The sequence below is a fragment of the Adiantum capillus-veneris genome, chromosome 26 (genome assembly GCF_014529385.1).
Source record: "Adiantum capillus-veneris isolate H3 chromosome 26, ASM1452938v2, whole genome shotgun sequence".
In the NCBI taxonomy this organism is placed as follows: Eukaryota; Viridiplantae; Streptophyta; class Polypodiopsida; order Polypodiales; family Pteridaceae; genus Adiantum; species Adiantum capillus-veneris.
Window position 1 is genome coordinate 55,570,458 of NC_140956.1, and position 26,347 is coordinate 55,596,804.

A 26,347-nucleotide genomic window follows, 5' to 3' on the forward strand; every position below is an offset into this window, starting at 1 on the left:
GACACCAATACTCAAGAGAAGAGGTAAGGAACCAGCTGGGAAAATTGCAACATGCCCACGAAGATCGGAATGGGCTGCCCCAAAAGGCAAAGCTCTCCAAGGAAAACATAGGAGAAGCATCCAAATGTTATTGACTGCAGGAGTAGGAACTAAATGTCCCCACTAACTACGTGCAAACCTGTCATCCAAAGGAGCTCGACAAATGTGCTCTCGAATATCAAGACTACTGCCTATAATAGGTTGCAAACCTGTCCCACAATTGGTGCTGACAAGCTCACAAGAGATCATAAACCTGTCCACAACTGGTACTAACAAGCTCACAAAAGGGCAAAAGGTATGACCTAACCTGTAGGGCCACACTACCACCAGTGAAGATAGAACATGGAGTTAGGAGTAGTCCACACTCCAAAAACCTCCACGAACTATTGTCATTGTCAGCTAAGTATTTGTTTTGCCTCTCAACCTCATCCACTAAAGTCGGATGACCATACAAGAAGTGGTTTTGGATACAAGAATCCCCCTCTGCCTGTCAAAGCCAACTCCGACACTTGCATTGGAACATGTACCTGACCTGTTGCATATCGGATGAGCAAGAGTCAACTGAAGCCAGAACTGGAACTTTCCATCCTTGTATGGAATAGAAAAATAAAATCAAAGAGCATCCTGTGCTTCCCCCTTTGTCATCCATAATCCACAATCTGGTACAAAAGTGCAACTGAATTATCCACCTACTACCCATCGGATAGGTATAGCTTCGTCGACAATTTCAAGAAAGACGTGCATTTGCAAACGGCACAACAGATTTGCCAATCTATCTCCTCAAAGAGAACACAACCATAAAAACCTACTCAAGAAGTGTTGAAGAAGTTCCTACTGCTATCCAAACACTTCTCTCTGAAGAAGAAGCTGGAAATGAATAGCTCCCCTTTTGGATCCAACTGCCACATGCTTGCTCCCCTTGTGGGAAGGCACGACAAAATGAATCCATCTGGGAAAACGAAGCAATCCAGCATTGCTATGTATCTTGAAAGTTTCATCGGGTTCCCCTCTGTGTGTAACAGACTTGGACACTCCAAGTCTAGAATCTACCACAACACACGCGAGAGAACTGAACAAAACTGAGAGAGAGACGACACGGCACGACGAAGTTCCGCGCTCAGAGAGATTGGCCTGAAAGACTGGCACCCCTTTCGGTATTTCTTTATTATTGATGCTTCACAAAGTAAAATGTCCGAGGGTCCTCGTCTCAGCATGCTCCCAAGCTAAACTGCGTGAGATTGAGGCCCCGACAGTTTATTTATAGGCCTCGTGTCTTCCCAAAAGCAGCGTGTAACAAACTTGGACACCCCAAGTCGAGATTCTGTCGTGACACAACAGAGATTCACTTTAAAAGAGTACACAAAAGACGACACGGCCCGGCGTAGTTTCGTGCCAAGAGGTATTGGCCCCAAAGAAAGACTGGCACCCCTTTCAATATTGCTTTTTATATTAATCTGTGTGCAAAGTACAAGGGAGTTTGCGGGAACTCACACTCAGAGTCTGCATCCAGATGCTCTGAGTAATGAGGCCCCCATAGACTAATTTATTGTTACAAGGGATGCCCAAAAGCAGGGCCCCAAAATCTCAACTCAAAAGCTTCAACTCAAAAGCATTATGCCCAAAAGGTGGCCAATGTAATTTGCGGAGATCCGTACGGACTTCCACGTCAGTAAGTTAGCGCGTTTTATGGAAATCTGCCACGTCAGCAATCAATGCAATTTGTGGGGGTTTGTACAATCTGGTACTTGTCAGCCTGTCGACACCTTTTACGGGCTGCTGCCACGTCATGTGTCCGAAAGCCTGCCGCGTTACCAGTTTGTGACATACCCCCTCTTGAAAAAATTGTAACTGCGGTCGATTACGCCTGCAAAAGAGACAGAGGTCATAAACTGTCTTAGTAGACACTGACTATTAGTACTGACGCACTAGACACGACACATCTAGCATTGTACAAATCGACAGTCACATCACAGGACATTACATAATTCATTCCAAATCTCAGACGATGATCAATCGGCAACGTATTTAGTAATCTCATCTAGATCCATTCGGGACTTCACGGATGCTCGATTAACTAATCCTTATTGCAAGCATGTCTATAGAGATTTATGAGTCCGAAATGCTGCAGTCATTTCATCGTTCAGTTCTTGCACTTAAACAAGTTAAGTACAAATCAATCATATTCATTTCGGGAATTCCTGTCATAAAGTTATACAGCAGAATACTATTCAGCCCTTTAGTATCCCTGAAACCCAAAAGGGACATCAATGACTTTATTCAAAATCGGGGTAATCCGTTGACAAAGGAGTGGAGTGACTCCCCTCTTGTGCAAACCCGCTGCACTAGATTCACCCTTGCTGAAATTGGGGCTCTATTGGAGTAGACTATGGTAAACCGAATGCTTCAAGGTAAAGTTCCAAAATTTGAGGAGTATCTGCTAGGTTCTCCTCCTCCATCCACTTCGCATCCAATGCAGGATAGTTCTTGAACTTAACCAATAACCGCCTAATCACTTTAACTTTTATCTTTCTGTCCTTGTGTGCCAGTATCTGTTCTGGAACGAGTACATCCTCGCTTTCCTCCACTTCGGGTTGCTCATCTGGCTCCCCATCATCAGACACATCGCCTTTAAAAGGCTTCAATAGACTCACATGAAAAGCATTGTGAATCTTCCAAGTATCGGGCAACTTGAGTCTAAAGGAGACATCATTTATCTTGTCTTTATCTGGAAAGGGCCATAATACCTCATGCTAAGCTTTGGAAAAAGCTGCTCCTTTCCCTTCCGTTTTCTTAGGCGTGCCTTCTGAAAATGTAAGAGCACCCAATCGTCTTCCTTTATTTTCAAATCGCAACGTTTTGCAGATTTCCAGCGTCAGATCATCCCCTAGCAGCAGTGTTTTTTCAATTTTCAGCACTTAGACACCGCAAGATCAACCCCTAGCCTCGCAGATCTCACCTACCCACAATAGATCCTCGCTGTACCGTCATATCAACCAGCTTTTTAGTTTCAGCCTGCTGTCCGCAGATTTCAGCATCTGCGTTTTCAGTGCATCGTCGTCTCGTCGTCGCCATCGCCGTCCTCGCCAACACAGTGTCAGAATTCAACTGTTAGCAGGTTTTCAGATTTCAGCCCGTACTCTTCGTCGTCGTCATTGTCATCGACATCGTCAGCAAGTACATTGCATCTAGACCATTGTACCAGATTTGTGCAATCAATAGCATAGACCTCTCTCGCCATAGAGAGGAGGGCCCTTGGAGGAGGGTTTGAGAACCGTCTGGTGTCGTTTTCTTTTCTCTCTCTCTCTCTCTCTCTCTCAGTCTCAGCTCCTTCATTCACAGCGTCGTTCACTTTGTTTGTGATCATTGCACTCTCTCACTAAAGGAACGGAAGGCTCTCCCTTCCGTAAGTAAAAGGAACCCTTGAGCATAGTTTGGAGCACTCATCTTGAGCAAAGTTCAACATTCACCTCCGTTGCACCTTACACAAGTTGTCCAGTGTGACGGGCGAAAACTGGACCTGTGCAAAGCGTAGCTCCACGAGTTGCCTGTGATCTCTACTAATTGCTGCAACAACATAGTAATGAGAGATGTGTCGGAGGCAGATGGCAGGAAAGAAGAACTCTCGGGACGAAGCCCATGTGTGTGTGTGTGGGATCGGGAGGAGAAAGAGGTGCCTCCATGGGTTGATGCGTGCTAGCAGCGCCATTCTTGTGCGGAGGAGCGTCGTGTGATGCCATGGCGCTTGGATGAGTGAGTAAATACGGGAGTATGTAGCAGGAGCGCGCTTCAGGGATACGCCCAAGAACTTAGTAAGCGGTAGTAAGCAAGAGAAATAGAGAGAGAGAGAGAGAGAGAGAGAGAGAGAGAGAGAGAGAGAGAGAGAGAGAGAGAGAGAGAGAGAGAGAGAGAGAGAGAGAGAGAGAGAGAGAGAGAGAGAGAGAGAGAGAGAGAGAGGTCACGTTGCATCCACCGACGCGATTTATATAGAGGGAAAGGCTAGGTCAACCGCCCTAGGGTTCAATTGGCCATTTTATCAAGGGATGCCCAAGTTTTTTAGTAACTCAAAGCTCACTTGTAAGTTCACTTCCTAAAATGGCCAGCCAAAGTGATTAAGGGGTAAAATTACCTCAAGGCCTCTACATTAGCCGCCTTGGAAAAAAAACAATGCGCCACCTGCGCGTTAGCCGCCCTAGTTTGCTGACACTACCCTTGCTACCGCCTCAACAGGCGTGTAACCTCCTTGCCTCACATGTCACCGCCCTTGTTGAGCCGCCCCAGTTGGACCGCCAGAGCCTAGACCTGCGAGCAAGTCAACGCTGGCTTGAAGAGCTCGCTACCCTTGACAGTCACGTGTGAGGGCCTTCGAGTAGCTGCATCTACACCACGTACATCAGCCACCATAGGCAGGCTCACCTATGCGTGCCTTTGAGTAGCTGCATCTGCAGCGCGAGCATCAACCACCATAAGCAGGCTTGCCTTGCCGCCCCACAGGGCGATACTGTAGTGAATTACACACGCCATACTCGTGAGGGTGCTGTGTAAGGGCTAGATGACAATGAGCAAAGTGGCGCCATACTCTACACACCATATATATGAGTGATAAGACGACGGAACATTATTTGCCAAGCACAAGGCCAAAACGAATTCCTCCCCTCTTCCATTACTACAAAACATACTTCAAAATGAACAAGGCACTCACCATGATGTGGCCACGGAGGGTGCTGCCATGTCGTCAGAGTGGCAGCTCTCGAGGACACCCTCAAGCACCCACAACTTTTGAAGAGGCCAAAAAGACATACCATGCATCCATGTGACTGCCTCCAACAATCAACGTTCCACACACGAGAATCCACGAGAAACAAAAAAAGAACTCTCAAAATTCTCATCGCCGTTGGCATATGTGCCCCCCTTGCCCTCCTATCTCGCTAGTAGCGTCCCATACCACCCTATACAAGAGTTGGGAGAGCCCGTCTCTAGTGGTTTTGTGCACGTCGCCATGTCGTGCTATTGAGCAGGAGACCGCTCTGATACCAATGTTAGTCTCTTGCCGGATCCATCCTGCACACATGACATGACACAAGCCAAACTCGCACCTAGACACACGTAGTGAGGAGACATCGGGCTCACCTCCCAGCCATAGAGCCAATACAGGCAGGCTCACCACCGAGCTTGGGATCCTGCAGTCAAGCGGGCTAGCCTCTTACCACAAGGGTCGGTGTCCCATACCACCAAACCCACACTAGTACGAGTGTGCGGGTAGAGCTGCCAAGGGCCAAGAGTCCAAGTGTGGTGATCACACAAGATGTCTCACAAATGAGATTCAAGTCCTATTTATAGGACTTCATAACGAAAGGGCCAGGTTCACACTGGCTGGACATACTGCAGGCGCCCATCCTTATGTATGGGGACGTAACAAGCCGATCATTGGGAGTCTGCTGTTTTGTGGTTGTGCTCGGCCTATGTGAGGTATTTTTCTCATTTTTAGCGTGTTTCCGCTATTGTTTTGCCCACCCGTTATCTTTGGCTGTAACAAACTGCTGACGTGTCAAAGCCTAAAGAATGGAGCCAACTTACAGATGTGGCCGAGGGGCTTAAACCCTAAGAAGAACAAGTAACAAAAGAAGTCCTACCAACTTTGGGGACCCCGTTTGATGGGGCCCCAAGTGACATAAAGGAAGAAAATAAAGAAAGATCCGGACACACGCAAAAACTAATGACGGTGCAGATTTTTGAAAATTGCGTTGGCATGATGATGTAGCAAGCTGTACGGATTTCCGTAAATTACGCTGGCAGCTTTTGGCATTGCTTTTTGGACCAGAGGCTTTTGAGTTTTAAAGGATTTTTACTGTAACTGCTTTTCAGGCCAAGGGCCTTCAAATATGAGGCTAGGGTTCATTCTCTGGCATGCTTCCTGGCGAAGGTGCATAGTCTGAAGTACCGGCTTGTACTGTGTTGATGCAATATAAAGAAATACCGAAAGGGGCGCCAAGGTTTGGGGCCAATACTCTCTGGGGTGGAATTCCGCCACTCCGTGTCGCGTGTCGTCTCTCTCTTTCAGTTCAGTTGTTATTGAAGTGCTAATAGTGTGTTTTTTTCTTTTGGCACGTGGTGCTCACGTGTCGTCTCTCTCTCTTTCAGTTCAGTTGTTATTGAAGTGCTAAAAGTCTGTTCAATCTATTCTCTATTCTTTTCTATTGGCACGTGGTGCCCGCCTTGTGACATTGACGGTGTCATTTAGTTCTCCTCTTGGTGGCCCTAGTTCTAGGGCATTTTATCCTAGAGCCTTGTGCCACCAGTTTGTCATCTACGGGCTAGTTTATATTTTTTCTAGTTTTTACCCCCTATTTCTAGGGTCGGAGGTCGGGCAACTTGGTAGCGTCCATATATAGGAAGGGGGTGCCCATCCCAGGTATCATTAGTTTGCGCACTTGCAATTTAGAGCCAGCTCTCTCTCTCTCTCTCTCTCTCTCTCTCTCTCTCTCTAGCAACGTTTTCTCTCTTGGGTTTTTCCTAGATCACCGTTTCTTTATATATCCTTTGCGTTTGCAGCTCTCCCCCTTTGTGCCTTCTCTTGCCCTAGATAACTCTCCACCTGTGGTGTCATTGCAGTTATAGGAGATCACTGCGACTGTCACAAACTGCTGACGTGTCAAAGCCCCGAAGAATCAAGCCAACTTGCAGATGCCGGCTGAGGGGCATAAACCCTAAGAAGAACAAGTAACAAAAGAAGAAGTCCTACCAATTTATGGGGACCCCGTCCGATGGGGTCCCAAGTGACAAAGGATTAAAATAAAGCAGGACCCGCATACATGCGTACTAGTTGATGACGTAACAGTTTTTGAATTTTTCGTTGAAAGTGTTGATGTGGCAAATTTCTGCAAAACGTACTGAGAGTGCTGACGTGGCAGTTGTACGGATTTCCCTTATTTACGTTGGCAACTTTTTGGCATTGCTTTTGGACCAAAAGCTTTTGAGTTTGAAGGCTTTTCATGTAAATTGCTTTTCATAGGCCAAGGGCCTCTAAATATACGTTAAGGGCTCATTCTCTGGCATGCTTCCTGGAGTCAAGAGTACCGGCTTGTACTGTGTTGATGCAATATAAAGAAATACCGAAAGGGGCGCCAAGGTTTGGGGCCAATACTCTTTGGGTTGGAATTCCGTCACTCCGTGTCGCGTGTCGTCTCTCTCTCTCTCTCTCTCTCAGTTATTGAAGTGCTAAAAGTCTGTTCAATCTGTTCTTTTCTATTGGCACGTGGTGCCCCTCTTGTGATAGTGGTATCAAAGCATCAGGCGTGCGCTTTTTTGAAAGCATACCGGTCGTACAAACGAGCAGACAGAGCAAATCAGAGACTATGGTAAACTGATATTGAAGAAATTGATACTGAAGAAGCTTCGTGCCCCGACCCCGGACTTATTAGCCACTCCCACCCTTACTTCATCGTGCATCGGGCGCGCTCCTGTCTTCACCGCTCATGTCTTACAAGGCATAAGCCAAAAAGGTCGCTTGCAAGAGAAGGATCCAAGATTTGTTTCAATTGACTGTTTTTCGCAAAAGCAGTGCCATGCAGATGTTGATGTCTATAACTACCAAGCCGCGCACTCCAAGGACTTTGCAAGCTTTCAAGAAAATTTTAGCCCGAAGTTATATGGTTTTTGCCATCTTCCTTTGGAGTGCAACTTCTGGCAGAGTGGGGTATCCTGAAATGCTTGCCATGGAAACCCTAACAGATTATAACTTGAAATTTCTCGACATCTCTTAGTAGATGTCTCTTCTCGAGCTGATGACCTTGGAGGTCCATTGTGACTGCTATGTCTTGGTACCACCATCAATGCCACATGAACACTGACAGTCCAAGAGCTGTGGACCATGCTATGGTGGGCTACGATCTTATGAAAGGAATCTAACCCTAATTTTTGGTGCAGGTTTCAAAAAGCCAGTAGACTTTTCGAGCTCGGCTAATGTCGAGATAAATAGCAAATTGATTGTCCCTCGGAATGACCCTCGGAATTTTTTTTTGAGCTAATTTGAGTTGTTTTGCAGTTATGCTGTAATCTCGGACGATTACTCTCTTTGAAGAAGGGGAGATGTCACAAATTGCCGACGTGTCAAAGCCCTGAAGAATGGAGCCAACTTGCAGATGCCGGCCGAGGGGCCTAAACCCTAAGAAGAACAAGTAACAAAAGAAGTCGTCCTACCAACTTATGGGGACTCCATCCGATGGGGCCCAAGTGACAAAGGATTAAAATAAAGTAGGACCCGCATCCATGCGTACTAATTGATGACGTAACAGTTTTCGGATTTTCGCTGACAGTGTTGACGTGACAGATTTCCGCAAAACGTGCTGACAATGCTGACGTGGCAGTTGTACGAAATTCCGTGATTTACACTAGCAGCTTTTTGGCATTGCTTTTGGACCAGAAGCTTTTGAGTTTGAAGGCTTTTCATGTAAACTGCTTTTCATAGGCCAAGGGCTCATTCTTTGGCATGCTTCCTAGAGAAGGTGCAGAGTCAAGAGTACCGGCTTGTACTGTGTTGATGCAATATAAAGAAATACCGAAAGGGGCGCCACGGTTTGGGTCCAATACTTTCAGGGGTGGAATTCCGCCACTCCGTGTGTCACGTGACACATCTAACCCTATGTGTCCATGGACAAGCTACATCACGACAAGGGTTCAGTCAGTCCAGCTTAGGAAGTGTTCTGGCACTTTTGTGAGTCTGTTCGCAGACCGTGCATGCCCAGGCACTTAGAGTAGATGCATATCCTCCGGTTGCACACAGCATGATCATCAGCATTACCATCAGAATCCAACAGAATCCATCGGGAGCATTTTCCAGTGCATTAAACCTATTTTCCCTATTTTTGACATTTTTCACTTATTATTTTAAGTGACTTTTGTTGGGAACTTAGTAGGGCAAATTGGGTAAGATAATATATAAGCAAACCTAGGCTAGCACTATTTGGTAGAAGAGCAAGGAGAACACAGGCCAAAGGCAGCAGGTTCCCCCTCTCTCTCTCAAGCAGGACCTTTCCCCCTTTGGTGGCGATTTCCTTCAAGCAAGGCCAGCAAACGACCACCCTCTTCCTTGCGTTTTTCAGCAAAGCCATCATCGCCATAGACTACAACACTCTGGCGTTTTTCAGCATTAGCCTCATCGCCATAAGCTCCAGCACCCTAGCATTTTTCAGCATTATCCTCATCGCCATAGCCCTAGCGTTTTCAGCAGCGCCATAGCCTCAGTAGATCAGCGATAAACCTCAGAAATTCAGCATTTAAAGACCAGCCAAACCAGCGATTTTGGAAGACTTCAAGGGCCCGCAAATCAGCGTTTTTTTGGGCACAAGAAGGAACTGAAATTCTGCAGCAAACCAGCGTTTTCCATGCTACAGCACTATCGTTTTTGTAGCAGCAATTTTCAGCCTCCTTGGCGTTTTTGGACAGCAGAGGAAGCACTCAGTTTCAGCCATCGAGTTGGTCTCATCATCCACGTCGTCGACATCGACATAGCCCTAGACTTGCATCAGTTATCATTCATCCACTTTTGTACCGGATTGTGCAATCAATAGTAGACCACTCTCGCCAACGGCCTTCGGAGGAGGGTTTTACGTCTCTGGTGTCGTATTCTCTTCTCTCTCTATCTCATACACCTTCACGCACAGTGTCCTTTCACTTTTGTTGTGTCCATTGTACTCTCTCATTAAGAACGGAAGGCTCTCCCTTCCATAAGTAAAATGAACTTTGAGCACAGTTCGGAGCACTCATCTTGAGCAAAGTTCATCATTCATTCCGCTGCACCTTACACCGTGTTGTCTTAAGTTCAACTCTCCTCGTCGGCTAGATCTTTAAGGTCTCTTGGGATAGTTTCCTACGATGTTAAAACTCTCTCCTTCTTCTTCTTCTTCTTCTTCTCTCAGTTCAATTGTTATTGAAGTGCTAAAAGTCTGTTCAGTTTGTTCTTTTCTATTGGCACGTGGTGCCCCTCTTGTAACAGCAACATGGTTGCTTTCGGAGGTTGCTTGTGTCTGCCATCCCATATGAGGTTGTGCACCTGTTGCTGATGTTTTCATTGTATCTGTCCATCTTCCACTGCTACTTCTGACATGCTCAGCTTCCATCTTTGAAAAGACAAAAATGTAATCAAAGTAGGTGCCAACAAATCCTCTGAATCCTCTGAATATCTTGCCCATCACCCTGTCAAAAGTTGCAGGAGCATTGGTTAAACCAAAGGGCTTATTACCAGAAACTCATACAAATCAAAAGTAGTCCGGAAGGAAGCCTTGTGGATATCATGAATTCCAATTTGATGATAAACTGCCTTTGATATCAATCGGACTGAAGCAAGTGGAAATCTAGTTTTCAAGCAATGATGTGATCCTTGGGTCTGTGAGGACTCAGGAGACAGTTCTCCTCGTAAACTTTTCCAGATACAATCAAAGCTAGAATTCAACAAATTCAACCTTTCTTCCTCCAATTGAGACAAAGTAGTATTAGCCTCAGACTGTTGTGTCTGTGTGACAAAGATCAGTAAACAAAAATGTGTGCGCTCATTAATTTGGAATTGCAAAAGCAAATACAATGGAAACTGACTCCCTTTACGTTTTACTTCAAAAATAAGATCCTTGTCCTTATGCTTCCAATGGAGCATTTGACCCCCTGCATCAGTCATGATACCACACTTTTGATGCCATGGATCCCCAAGATGACATCACAGCCCTCAAGAGGCATGACATGAAAGTCCTCTTGTCCAACATTTCATTGGACATGTAAACAAAGTTTGCCCGTCAAAGGGGTCATTGCTACCTCATGGCTTGGAGTTGCCAAAGCCGCATCCATCTGCGGTCCTATCTCCTCAGGCTGTACTCCAAGGCGTGCAGCAACTTCTGGTGAAATGAAGTTGGCCTTGGCTTATTGGTTGATGAACTTTTCCCCATGCTGTGCAAAGCAGTTAAGGCACATCCTGTTGCTTGAACTCCCAAGAATGTGTGAAACATGTGAACATTGGTCTTTGATTTCTTTCCTTCCTCTCTTTTGCAGCTTTGAAATTCTTTGCTGTGTCGTTCTCCTTGTTAGGAAATCTACAGATTTGTCTCACCTCTCCAGGCTTTGTCATAGACCTTCAAGCCGACTCAACAGTGCAGGCCCACCTGATTATTCCTACCATAGTCAATCCCTCTTAACATGAACACAATGGAGCCGACCCTCATAGGCCTCTCCTTTATTGTTGTGCAGGGCGGATTGCTAGGTGATTATCCATGATGCTGCATATCAACATAAACATGGGTCCTCTTTTTGCAATGACAACGTTCCAAGGCAACCAGTCATATTGGGTCTTTACCCTTATCTTGAAACATAAACCACACGTATGACTCTCACAGTTCATAGCATCAAACTGATCTCTGCTACGGCCAAGAGACAAACAATTATTATCATATTTCTGGTCATAAACCATCACACAGGTGTGTCTCATATACAACCATAAACCATCAATCATATCCAATCTACTGGTAGGATTACATTTTACAGACTTGACCTTTTATCATGCTGTGTGGAGCTTTCTTGCCATTGCTGCTTTGTCTCACTTTGACTATTTGATTGACTCTGTGTGATGTTCAAGGTCTAATTTTGATGCTTACATTTCTTTTCAGTTTACAAAAGGAGCCCACTTACCGCATATCAGCAGTGGAACTATTGGTCTCTCTCTCTCTCTCTCTCTCTCTCTCTCTCTCTCTCTCTCTCTCTGATATTAGCATTGCACTGTGTGAGTGGACTTAATTCATCTTACTAGTCTGCACTTTTTAGTAGCATATATGTAACATCACCCCTCCATTGATCAACAAACATGCACACGTATCTACATACACAGGTACTCATGCATTGATGAAGCCATCCCAATGACTCTGTGTGCATGTGTGAGCATTAGCAGACACATCCACTAGTGGACACATTTTTAAGCATGCATGCATCTGCACACGTTATGATAGCTAAATAGGTGTGCATTTTGGCACTTACACACTTATGTGGTGCAGAAGTTTGCATATATACATTTATCTGCATTTTGCGTGTGGTACGATGTGGTGTGACACACATGCACTGATTTCTTTGTATGGATTGTCAAAACCTATGAATGGGGTTTAGTTTTGGTTTTTTAGTTCGTTATTGGGTAAATGCTAACAAGGCTCTTTTTTCTATCAGAAACACCCTTTCCTTCTGAAGTATGAGAACTACGGTACAGAGCACCTGGCAAGTTTTATCAATCATTGGCTTCCAATAGAGTGAGAGCAACAAAGATTCAGATTAGAGCACAATACTCGTTAAGCTGTTGCTAGAAACACGGTTTCAAATGCTCAATCTCTTTTGTGCTCAATCTATCAGGATTCAGTTCTATATCATCATCTTTGTAGCCATGCTTAGATATTGGTCACGAGTATACTGACGTACAAATAAATCTATGAACCACAAAGTGACCATAAATCTAATCTAAGTCCTCGCACTACTTGTGCAATACAGAAATTGTATATTTTCCCAGAGTGCAGAATCATTTAAGCTTCAGATGTGTCTTTTAAAGTGGTTACACTTCCTAAGAGTCTTTCTGGAGTCATTTCCAGGTCGTCTGTATAATCGGAGAAAGGCAGGTTGGAATGAATGAAGGATTTTTACTATCTTGTCTCGCATTTTGATCGATACTATAGAGAGAAATCCACAGCATGAAAGAAGTTTTCTCCTCATTGGATGTGAGATGCCAATATCAAGAATTCTACTGCTTGGAATTTTCTGATCTTTGTTTCTGTTCCTTGTGATGTTGGCAGTATGAAGCCTGGGCTACGTTGGAAGTATGCTTTGAGTAAGAAACCTGGGTTACAACTAAGTTTGCATGCTCAATTTTCTACATAGATTGTTTTGGATGCTTTATTGTTTTATTGTATAACCTTTCAATCTTTATGGTATAAGACATACTCATCTTTATGCAATGTATGGCAATTTGTATAGGTATTCGATCATATGTAAAATGGTTGGCAGTTCCGAAGCTTTTCTGAAAACCTCGGTGCTCATTTCTTGCTGGTGACATTTCAGTGATTTTTATCTCTTTTAATCATTTGGCAAGCATTGGTTTGATTGGCCTATGTGTAGTGCAAATGCTCTACTTTTAAAGTTTTTCAGAAAACCTGGATGCTTGTCTCTTTACGGAAAGGCTTCAATAATTTTATCTCATGTCATTGATCTGGCATGCTAAGGAGCTATAAGTTAGGCAGAGCCACATTTTTTTGAATCTAATATTCATGCTACCCTAAGAAGGGGGGAAGCTTTGATTGCCCAATGTAGTGCAAATGTTGTATGGTTGTTGCATGCTATAGTGATGGGGCCTTGCATACTGACAATGTGTTTTCTTTACTTGTATATTTAGGAGGTATAGTTACGGCTAACAGCAAAAACACACCCAAAACCGAGAAACTGGGCAAAAATTTCAAAAGCTCTGGAAATTGGCCTTGATGAAATGTTTTTGTGACAAGTAGGCTGTGTAGTGAAAAGCTAACCATATTTGCGGATGTCAAGCCGTGATTTGCAAAATGGAAACCTTTGATTGGTAAGGTTTAGTTGAAAAGTGTGGCTCATTTGATTACTTGGCAAGCCTAATGAGGTTTTTGTGTTTCGTGAGCCTACGTGTAGCCGCTTCGCTCGATCTAGGCCATTGACCTCACCCAAAATTGGACCGCCAGGGGCAACTGCTTTTATTTTATCATGCATAAACAGCACCTGCTTTTTATGCCTATGTTTCCGTAGCGGCATTAACAACAGCAACATCAGCCAGTAGAGTGCAGGAAACAGCCACAAAGGTGTTGAGCTTCCCGAGTACCTTGTCAACAGTTCGCTGGTGAGCAACAAACTTGATGCGTGTGAGCAGCACCGCACGGTGTCAGGTGCGAGGACTCCAGCAGCAGGTCACGCTGCTGCCTCCATACGCACAGTGCCTCCTTCACTACGCACTCCAGCAGCAGGTCACAACGTTTGTGCTCCCAGAGCCAGGGGGCATTCCTTGTCCTGCTGCTGCACTCTAGCAGCAAGCTCTACTCATACCGAGACTGAGGCATTTGTCTATCTGCAAGAAAGAGGTGTGGAGGCCTAATTTGTGCACATATCCAACTTCCTGTACCTTGGATTGGGTCTCTAAAAGGAGGCTGTACGCGCAGAACTCGGCCGCATATGTGCCACCATGGCTATTAAAAACTCTGAAAAGTGACATCTTGGTAGATTCAACTCTCTTGGGCCTTTTTGTCATGTCTACCATCAAAGATCTGCAAAAGTAGTGGTGATGGTAGACATGATAAGAGGAAGTGAACACGATGGTAGAAGTCGCAAAAGCGATTGATGATGGAGATCGTAGTAGGGCATGATTGACAAGATGATGGACATTGTGTTGGATGTGAGAGAAGGTATGAAGTACGAAGAGACCATGAGAAAGGAATCGTAGCCACATGGATGTTTTTTTTTTTATAAAGAGTACAAGAACTTTGACACTCACGCACACACCCCATGTACAACGGCCTCAAAGGTAGGGAGAGAGGCATCCCATCACACACACACACACACACACCTCTGCATAGGGATGTTGATCGAAGGATCCACGCAAAGAATGACAATCCCACAGGGAGAAGTACTTTGGACATGGTGGTAGTGGCGATGATGATGAACTTAGAGACCGGAGCAGGAGGGATTGAGATGATACAAAACCTAGCTCTTTAAAAGGGCATCAACCACAGGAAGTTGGCATGTTCAATGTTTATTGAGGTAGGGTTTCATGTGTCATGTATCGTAGCTGCTTTGTGCAACTTGGGCGCTTCGTGATCGAAAGAAGGACGGACTTGTGCATGTGTCACAAATTGGCACATGTATGATTGTTGATGCAAAAGATGTTGTGAAGAGAGATCAATAGATTAAGGTTGTTTCCATGATCGGGGGAAAAAAATTAGCCTTGGTCCATGAGGGATACGGACCAAAAGATAGGGCAAGATCTTCATGCCGATAAAAAGCTCTTTGGATGTTGATTCTAATCCCTCTAGTATGAATCAGCCTTGAACAGATCGCAAGGGCCTTTTTGGGATTATCATCACAAGAGGAGGACGATAATGGCTCTTCTAGGTGACCACTAAAGAGAATGGTTTCACCTGAGAGACGAGAAGCTAAGCAGTTACTAGCGTTAGGGGTCATGGATGTATCACAAAAGCTCTTAAAGATAGCACTGTGGACAACAAAAACAATCACCTTTGCAAATTCAACTTCCTTGTACTTTTTTGTCCTTGACGATAGTGGGAGAATCCAAGTTGTGCCAAAAGAGCCTGAGCATGATTTGCTTGAGAGATGGGAAGCTAAGCAGCAAATAGCGTTAGGGGTCTTAGATGTTAGGGATTACCTCAACTATGATGATAGTGGATTTGGACTCTTGTGTCAAGATGAAGGTGTTGAACGTAAGCTTGAAATTGAGGTCCATGAGGATGAACCAACCTTCTTAAGAGCACAAACAATGTACTCCATTGATGTATAAAGTGTGAAAAACATATGAAAATGGTACTCCCTGGCCAAAAGCTAGACTATGGTCGGATGCATCAGAGAGGAAATCAGATGCAGACCGAGGGTGAACCAAGGCACACTAATATCTTCACAATAGGAGTGGCTTATATCACGATTTGCATACAACCTTGAGAAGGGCGACTTTTAATTCTTGCGATGTGTGCCACTAGAAGCACATACAGACTACGGGGCAGGGCATGACTTTCATTCCTTATAAACTTTGGGGAGAACGCAACGCTGATTCTCCACCATAATTTTATATGGCACTTTTGCATGACATGCACCATATGTTTTATGTTTTCACTCTATGCCTCATTGCGTGACGAAATGTTTAACTATTCACATGCTTTTATGTAGCTTAACACAAACAATGTCCTCCGGGATGACACCTATACACGATTATGAGGTGAGGTCAGTAGTGCCGTTTAAGTTTATCAAGGCTTTTTGTATTTTCAATTCACTGAGTTTAGTTTAGCTCCATGTTTTCCTCACTAGTAGATGCTCGATGTCAATCTTATTTATTGTTACATACACTTCTTTTTTACAATCTAATAGTGCATCTTATATATTACACTAGCAACATGCTCATGTTTCTACAATACAATCCATGATTAATGAACTCTCTAGCTAAGTGTGTCACTAATCCGAACCATACAGAGCGTGAGGCACGAGGCTCTAGCTCTCCATCGACATCTCATCATTGCGATTACATAGAGTCAGGTTCCACTCCATGTGGTATTAACAAAATCTCTTTGAATATGTGTCAATGCAAATTTAAAGAGATCAAGGGGAGGACACACTTAAAGCACCAATACTTCACACTCTTTGTAGGAAGACTAATCAATGGCAAAGGAGGTTCCCCCCTTCTCTTTAGTTAAGAGAGAGTAACCTTAATCTTATTTTGAACTACTAGTGTGACACCTACTTAAAAGTCTTCAAACTTTAATCCAGGTCCCAGCTCTTATTGATGGGCTGCAAACATTAGCCTAATCATCCAAACCTTGGAAGTCTTGAAATCCCTAACACAAAAGGGGTCCTAGCCCTTAGTCATGGGCTACCTGCCCGCATTGGCCTAGCCATCCATGGACTTTGTGGGTGCCATCATAGGACACACCTTAGTTCGAGACACGATCTCGACACTTGGTCAAGGCCTCCCAAAGTGCTGTAGACTACATGACATTCTTGGCACTTTCAATACTAAGGGTGAGGTCACGCGTTCATTAATTATTAGTAATATGTTATTGTTGCAAATGCCAACATCGGCATATTTACAAAGAGACTTGCATAGTTACATATAAGACAATTAACTGGTGCACATGCGACCATGCATGAGGCACAATTATTTCAAAAGGTAACTTATAACTATGCATGAACAATGCCTAAATACACAACAATGGTTGCCCCCCCCCCCCCCCCCCCCCTCTCTCTCTCTCTCTCTCTCTCTATTGTACACGTTTTATTGGTCCCATAGGTCATATTTGACCTCCGAGGACGATAATGGAATCTCTCTCTCTCTCTCTCTCTCTCTCTCTCTCTCTCTCTCTCTTTCCTTCCTTCCCCCCCTCTTATGCCCTCAATCACAAAGACAAGATACATGGTGAGGGGGGAGTATTGAAAATATATCCATTAGATAATTATTATTATTGTTTCCTTTTCGGGAGACTAACCCTCTCACACACATTTGAATTTTTGAAAAACATGAGCACAATGCAAATTTGAAACATACTATACTGAATTGGAAAGAGTAGCAACACTATGTGGCCTTAACTATGTGTTAAATATCACTACCTTATAAGATTAAGAATTTCACTTGTTGCAAGTTTTGGATCTTTTGGAATTTCAAAATATTCCAAAAGACATGTGCACAATACAAATTTGAAACATACTGTACTGAATTGGAAAGAGTAGCACTGAATTGGCCTTAACTATGTGTTAGTTATCACTACCTTGTAAGATTAAGCATTTCGCTTGGTGCAATTTTTGGGTCTTTTGGATTTAAAAAAGCCTAAAAAAAGATCCTTGGGAGCTGCTTGCCATGCGATTCGGATCAAAGCCAATGGCTGAGATCACGCCAAGCGACCTCTTCTTGCGTGAAGAATTCGGAAAAGTATCTTAGGCTCACCAAGTAAATATTCATTTATGTTATAGGCAGTAGATTAAGCTATCTTAACTCAGTCAATGCGTGCACTTTTTGTCAGCAAGAATCGCTTTTTTATGCGCTTTACGAGCTTTTGAGGCTATTTTTGAAATCTTTTTTGCAAACAAAATGTTGAAAATGCATTAGCTTTGTGCTTTCTTAAAAGCAAATAAAGCAAGCGTGATCCTTATGCTTTTCTTTAAGAGAGCTATTTCTTGAACATTGACATATGGTCACATAGGATTTGAACTATAAACTTTTGCTTTTTGGAATACACGATATATGTAATTGAATGCTTTGTGTAGTGATGCTTAAGCCTAGTTGAGGTATTTGAACTCCTAGTGGTTCTATAAAAGGAGGCATATTATAAGGGTCTTTTGTAGAGTAAAAAGTTGCACATTTGAGGCTATGATAGGATTTTACGCCCATTCTCCCTTCTCAAAGCACTTTTTTTAAGGTCAAATTTTTTATGAGTTTGTCATTAGGAGGGCTTGTCTAAACGTTGCCCTTCTATAAGAAAGGGGAGTAAAATAGGATACCTTTCAATGGAATGGTATCACATTAAGATGCCCATCTAATTTAGAAAGCATGGACATACCAATATGTAGAGCACTTCTTCACGTTTGGGCAATATGAAACATAATATTCGGAGGGGGGACTACTTTGACCTCTATACGTACGTTCGTACAATCATCTCTTCATCTATGGTTTACGGTGAAAGAAGTATCATAGAGTAGTCTTGAAAATGTAACATTTGGCATCACAACACTAGCTACTAGCTACAATTTTTCTTTTGCAGAGGATCTCAAGTTTGAGACTTCAGCCTAAAGAGAGAGGGTCAATTATACATTATGGTCTAAAAAGCTAATGTGCTTTCTTAAAATAAAAGATGATTTTGGGAAAGAAACTTGTTGCCTTCCTTGAAAAAATTAGGTTTCCGATCTCGTGGATAGAAGAAATAAAAATCTCTACCATTAACACTAGGCTGGTAGTAATAACACACTTATATGTCATGTTTAATGACCAATTTCCTTGAATTATTTGACGAGTTTCAAAATGAAATCTATGCCACAAAGTTGGGCTTATGAGCTAAAAAACACTTGGCCTTTTTTTGGGCCATCAATTTCACCTTTAGTGTAATTCTTGCAAATCATTTTTCAACCTAAATTGTGAAAAAAAGGTGCTATTTTTTTTTTTTTTGGCCTATTTTTCAATGTTTTGCAATTACACACTCTAAAACTCATCTTTGTAAGGTCTAAATGGCTAGAGAATTATCATTAGTAGTCAACATATTTTCATGCTTCTAAGGAGAATAAAATGCCGAAATTGAAATTTATGACCAAATCATAAGAATTTTCCAATCCCATGTTTTGGCTAAATTTTGAACTTCTTTGATTTTTTTGGTGATTTTATAAAATTAAAGGTGATTTTGATTACACAGATGAATTTTATAATATGGAGCCATTCTTTCTTGAGTTTTGGAACACTTAATAACCCATATAGCTAACCATAGAATAATGGTTGAGTTTTTTAGAGCCATTCTAAGTTAACAAGTATAGTCTTCTCAAGATTGCTAATATCAAAGACCAAGCATGTGGCCGCAATCTTCGCACAGCAGGACAGATTAAGGGGGATCTTGGGAGATCCCTTCGACAATTTCGAAATGAAAAGTCGGGGAGCAACCACGTGGAGGAGAGAGAAAATCAGAGATTGATTTTTTTGTGTGTCGGTTGGCTGCAAATCAGTCGAGCAATGGCAGGGTGTGGAGGCGCAGGTCTGTTTGTCTGTCTCACAGGCGATGGAGGCCAGACTGTGTGTGTGTGTGTGTCTTTGAGGCGTCACGAGGAGACGAAGGGGAGATGCAGTGTGTACCGTGTCGGCTCTTTGCGGATTTGGCGCAGGCCATGGTTTCGTAGGCAGGGAGATGGTGCGACGGCTAGTGTTGAGAGCAGAGAGGCGCATTGTGGTGCATGAGGACGCTGAGACGTAGGCGGGCACACTGCAGGGCATGATGGTGAACACCAAGGGTTGGCATCAGCCAGAGCAAGGGACATGGCACGGAGAGAGAGAGAGAGAGAGAGAGAGAGAGAGAGAGAGAGAGAGAGAGAGTGTTGCATTGGTTGCTCGCGCAGTGCTGGTGAGGGATGCCCTTGCCTGGGACGATAGCCGACAGTGTGCACAGAGGGAAATCGTCGATAAGAAATGCAAGGGTAACATGTACAGGTGATTTGCGATGAGTTGATGCTACAGGAGGGCGGGACTCAACCGTGGTGCCAGGGAGCTGGGGCAGTGCAGTGCAGAGGCCTGAGGGAGTCCACGATTGGTGAAGGCAATGGCGGACGGAGGAGCGCAACGGACGACGAAGATACGAGCGCACAGGACGAGAGAGGAGCGATGGCGACAGGTCAAGGATTTAGCTTTGAAATAAGAGATTCGTTGAGAATCTCAGGAACAAATTAATTAATAACGAGTGAATAGACTCAGTATGTAAACTCTGAAGTTTATATTAATATCTATTTATAACCTCTAAATTTGCCTTAGATATTAAGCATTTTCTAAGGGGTTCTAAAGGCTATGATGGAGAACTCAACTTTTTTATGTATGTTGTTTTAGTTCAACTTTTTTATGTATGTTGTTTTAGTAGTTCATTTTTGTGTCCAACATTCTCCTAAATGGAAGCTTAGTGATTCTTTTGATATGTTCCATGGCTACTTATGAATGTAAGGACCCAAAGAGAACCAGGAAACATGTACTTAGTGGCATTAATGAGTGTGGCTATATTAACTTTGATTGTAGTACAACAAAATGAAAAAAAAAAACATGACTTTTCTATACCTTATTCTATGTCCTAAAAATAAAAGTATGAGGATAAAAAGAACCATGCGGTGTGATCACCAACCCACTAAAGTATGTGGGAAAAACTATCTCGTGGTCTAAGAAATGCCCATCCTTCTATTGATGTTTTGAGAAAAATGTAGCACTACATCGACTTGGGAGGTTTACCATGAGCAACGGGTGAGGCACTTACAAAGTTACTCATTTTCCCAACAAAAAGTGGTCTCTAAACTCTAAGCTCAAGAAAGGATTTTCCAAAAAGAATAGATCTTTTATGAGATTGGCAGTCCTACTAGGTTACCAACCTAGTGTTAGTAACAAATATCAAGTCCAAATACTTGAGCTATCCATCCAAATTTGATACATTGGTATTTTGAAAATATTGAAAGGTTGAGGGGTATTTAGGGAATTTCCACAAATTATAGGGGCATCCATATTGGGAGAAAGGTTGAAGTTGTAGTCATAGAGCAAGAAGTTGCAATAGAGGAAATATGGGATACCCTTGGTCCAACTTGAGCTTCCATTATTATAATCATCACAACTTGGACAACCCTGACCTAGAAATCAAGGTCAAGAAAATGGTTTTTTATTATAGCATTGGCTCATATAGTTAGCTCTGTGTCTCTCTTTTATGTTATGATGTTCTTCAAATTCTTCATATTGTAATATATTTGGGGAGATTTTGATGGGACAAATGATGTCATAAACTTATATATATATATATATATATATATATTTTTTCACATTCTAATGAGATATTGTCTGCAAAGTTATCTTCTTTTAGTTGCTTAGTACACCATCACATCATCTACTTAGTATTCTACTCATTTAAGGCATCATGATTTTTTTTGGAGATGTTGTTAGTCAAATTGAATTGAACTTTTAGTTGCTTATTACAGTATTATCTACCTAATATTGCTTTTTTTCATTGTGTACGTGAGTAAATATCTTCCATTGTAAAACAAATGATAAATCACAAGTTCTCCCTAAAAATTTCGGTGAGATAAAGCAGTAAGCATGGCCAAGAGTTGTTGGTGTAGGCTCTCAACTTCTCAAGCTTGGAGAAGGAGATGGAGTTTTTGCACAACACAATATGAGAATGAGAGTGTGTGAGAGAGGGTATATGGGCAAGCACAACCCCTCCTAGTTTGGGTTGACCCCCTCCTCTAGCTCATGTTGGAAAATGATTGGACCTCCTCAAGCCTGGCCAATCACAAGATTTGTGCATAACAAGCAACAAGGGTAGCATTAGGACAAGTGTCCTCCTTAGCCCTTTGAGAGAGAGGACTTGAATAATGCTTGAAAAATTAAATAAATAAACTAAATTCTCATTGGACCCCTTTAGAAGCCAACCAATAAGCAAGGCACCTTATGAGGGCAACATGGGGAAGAGCTTGACATGTGCCCTTGTTGCCTCTTTAGACTTGGCTTGCCTTGAGTGAGTGTGTGTGTGTGTTCTCTCTCATGCCCCTACTTGTAGGGCTTGTCCCCCCTTGTGTAGGGATGTTGTTGACTTTTTGGAACACCTCAAATGCCTCAAGCACCTTAGTCATAAAGCATGAAAATAAATTCAAGCACCTTAGTCATAAAGCACGACAAGCACCTTAGTCAGCTCAAGCACGACAAGCACCTTAGTCAACACAAGCACCTCAAGCACAAGCTAGCTTGTCTAAGGTCTAAAATACCCTAAGGTCCTAGGACTTTTAACACTAACCTTTGGAGGTCTTTAATGAATCTAACCCTAAGGTTTTTTAAGCTCCATTATCTGGTCATTGCTCTTTGATAGACCATCTCCCTTTTGTACTCGTTTCCTTCTCTCCCTTTGGTCCCCCGTCCTGAGTTATACCGAAAAGCACATGTCTATATTATAACTCTTCTTCTCGTTTATTTCCCCATATTAAATGATTAGTTCAATATGAGAAAATCATTTGGGTTAGTTAAATATTAGATTTTATGACATTGTCTCTCTAATTAGCTTAATCAAGCTCTCTCTAATGTCATTCAATCCACTTTTATTTCATGACATTGCCAACAGAGCAAAATGGTATCATCTCAATGCTGATTTGGAGCAAGAATATGCAGCCATTCAAGGGCTTATGATGTGTTTGAGAAGTGGGGTACTAATGCAATAGGCCCTCTACCTATGACAACTAGAGGCAAATGTTACATACTTACTGCTGTTGACTATCTATCCAAATGCGATGAAGCCAAAGCTGTTGAGCAAATCACGAGTAAAGATGTTTCCTAATTTGTATATGAAGATATTTGCTGCAAATTTGGCATGCTGTTGGAGTTACTTTCTGACAAGGGTCTAGGTTTTATGGGAGAGCTAGTAAATTATCTATGTAAGAAGCTTCATGTGCATCGAGGGTTTACTACTCCATATTATCCCCAATGCAATGGAATGAATGGGAGGTTTAATGGATAACTCATAAGGATGCTTACAAAGATGACAAGAAACAATGTGAAAGCCGCCAATTTGATAGTGGTAGCTATCTGTCTGAAAGGGAGCTTCCACTACCAACTTGGTAGCTACCTAGCCCTACAATACTAGTCCTGGTAGCCACCAATCTTACAGGGCTTGGTACTATTAGACTAAGGTTCTTGTTATTTTTCTCCTTCCACCGACCATAAAAGTGTCCCTTACCAGCCTCATACTAACTCTCACCATATTGGTTTCACTTTTGAATGTTGATATAAGTTTGTTTTCGCAAATATATGTGTATTAAATATCATTATTTTGTGCATGTAGAATTCTTTCTTGCCTTCAAATAGAGTCACCCAAAGGCACAAATTCACCAGAGGACATTGAAAAATCTAAAGCTTTATTTTGTACGCAAGCTTCGAGATCGGTACAGTTGCTATTGCATTACGCATGTTCAAATGTCATTCTTGAGGGATGCCTTGAACCATATAAGGCAAGTTTCTTATGGTGTGCATGGGAAAGAGTGTAGTTGTCAATGTGACATTTCTGGTGTAGATGTGAAATGAAATGCTCATACATAAAAATTTCCTAGCCCGACGAAGTGTTGGGAATTCAGTTTTATGCTTGAAGGCAGTGGTTCAAGTTTCTATGCACTTAAGTGTTTGATGGGTGAATGATCCTTATGTGGGCCTTCAAAGAAGCTACCCATTTGTCCAATTGAGGATTCAAATAGTTCATGCATGGTATCAGTGAACATATTTGAAGACCTCAAAGTTGGCAAAATAGATACCAGGAAAAAAAAGAAAAGGAAAGTTTTGTTGCATACGGAAATGTAGTGCAATCAACTTTTTGTATTGTTCAAGGATCATCTGAGTATGTTTATAAAGAATGCTTTTGTTTACAAATGGCAAGATGAGAAATTTAAAGAGTTTCTACATATCTTTCTTGGAGATGTGGTAGTGTCAATTGTGGATTTCACTAAAAATTACACATTAGATTCAATCCATGCATTGGTTTTCTAGCCAGGTCACAATTTTTGTCCACATCACATATGTGCAAATTGCAATTAATATCCAAAAATACTATCATTTTTATAAATGTGATCATAAAAGCCATGATACTCTTTTTTTCTAACATTGCTTTATGCTCCATCACGGATGGTTGAAAGAGCTAGGCATATCGCTTAAAGAACATTGGGTGTGGTCAGAGGGTGCAACCTCACAGTTCAAAGCGAAGAGGCCTTTTTATTTTTCTGCTCAATATGGAACTTTGACAAGTTTGAAAATAACATATCACTTTTCAGGTTCAGGTCATGGGAAGGGCAAACATGATGGTGCAGGTGTTGTGATTAAGAGGCATCTCACTCAGGAGCAACTAAAGACACATTGTAAAAAATTACAATGTGTAGTAGATGTGGTGCCATTCTTGAAAGAAATTATGTCCAATGGGGTTAGAGCAATGTATTCTTCTCATGTATGACCAGTTACTCGAGTTTTTTGGGAGGTTAAGGAAGGTGAAGTGGATAGAGGACAATTGTGGGATTGTAAACATGTGCCAAATGTACATGGGCTACATTGTGTCAGTTGGTACTCCTTAACAAATGGAAAAGCTCTCAGGTGTAGGAAATTTGATGCTTTTGTATTGCTTTTATGCAAGACAATTAGTGGAGGTGTTCTAATAAAACACATATTCTTGCATGGGATTGTGTCACCCTTTAATCTATAGATGATGTCAAAGATGATGATAATATTGAAGAATTTGCATATGAAGGACACCATGATGTGTTGAACTTGTGGATCTCTGTGTCTTGAAATGCACAATGGAAAATACTCAAACTAAAAGTTTGATAAAAGATGCATGGGGGAATGTTTGCAATGTCAACTCATTTGTTGTCACACTGAGGGATTTTTGTATGAACAAGCAGAAGGAAATTCCTACAAGTTCAAGCTGTTGAATTCTAAGCCTGAAGCTACCTTGCAATCCCACCTTGTACGAGCTATTAAGTTCTCAATGCAAAAAGTGGGATGTTTGCAATGTCAACTCATTTGTTGTCACACTGAGGGATTTTTGTACGAACAAGCAGAAGGAAATTCCTACAAGTTCAAGCTGTTGAATTCTAAGCCTGAAGCTACCTTGCAATCCCACCTTGTACAAACTATTAAGTTCTCAATGCAAAAAGTGGGATGTCAAAGAAAATTCTGAATGTCCTCAGAAGTGTATGAGGCTATTTACAAAAGTACCCCTTTTGATGTATAGCACCCCTTCAACACCTTCCTTATCCTTAAATGTAAAGTACTTTAAAGCATTTTGGGTAATGCTTTTGTCTATGCTACTTGTATAGTAAACCTAAGACGTTTTTTGCAAATTATGGAGAGTAGATGCAAGTAGGACAAGGGTAGCTACAATACAGACTAGAAGATACCAATGATATCCCTATAGCTACCAATATTATCCTACTACCTGACTGACTGAGAGCTACCAAGACGACACTAGTAGCTACTAGTGCTGCTACAAAAACTATGTAGTTACTATGCACAAATTGGTAGCTACTATGTAGATTGGGAGCTACCAATACAATAAATACTAGTGGCTACCACTATTAGAAATTGGTAGTAGCTGATGTTGCTTCTTAATAGTTTATATACATGTATGCTCTAGAAGCTATGGTGGTACTTAATTCATAGATTTAGGGATTTTAATGTATGCAGACCTTAGACCCATAAATAGCCTATAGTTTAAAGCCTGATAGCTTGTCACACACAAGTCACTACAATGCCTGCAAACCTTGCACATCAAGTGGACTTTTCAACAAAAATAAAGGCAAGCGGCTTATCATTCGAGATAAGTGAAAAAAAGGGTTTTTTATCGTTTTGTTCAAAAAAGCGATAGGAAATGCATTTTCCACTTCCAAACATAGGAGGAAATGCTCATACCCTTTCTTGATATCGTAGAAACCTTGCACAGTGAGTCCGGGGTTTTTATCGACTCATTCAAAAAAGAAGTAAGAAATGTGTTTTTTTCTTTCAAAAATAGAAGGAAACACTTGTATTCTTTCCTGGTATCATAAAAACAGTGTCTAAGTGTGTTGCTGTGTAGGCGCAGTGATAAACAATGACAAAACGTAAACAAGTGTACAAGTCAGCAACACTCACTTTACAACATTAAGCACTTAACATTTTACCTCTTCAAGATACATCACCATTCCCAATGAGCAAAATACTCTTTAAGACATTAAGTCCTTGATTTTTTACACCACTTATTGTGATTACATGTTAGAATAGAATGTCTACTAATTATATTTTGTGTGCCATTTCCTTACAACTTCTACGCTCACATTATTGATCGAT

At 42.1% G+C, this 26,347-nt stretch overlaps 1 protein-coding gene across 2 annotated transcripts in view; it reads left to right on the top strand.

Moving 5' to 3' along the window:
- Positions 1-12,698, top strand: part of LOC147423486 (mitogen-activated protein kinase kinase 1-like) — a 30,729-nt gene extending 18,031 nt beyond the window's left edge. Inside the window, exons 7-8 of one of the 2 annotated variants that reach the window (XR_015186609.1) lie at positions 11,269-11,495; positions 11,685-11,730. Coding sequence is in view for 1 of the 2 variants with exons in the window: in XM_086501739.1 (XP_086357865.1) it covers positions 11,685-11,730; positions 12,232-12,315 (130 nt within the window). In the remaining variant the exon portion in view is untranslated. Of the gene's footprint in view, positions 1-11,268; positions 11,496-11,684; positions 11,731-12,231 lie in introns of those variants that run through there. The other variant, XM_086501739.1, reaches the window with a different exon arrangement.
- Positions 12,699-26,347: the final 13,649 nt, after the last annotated feature.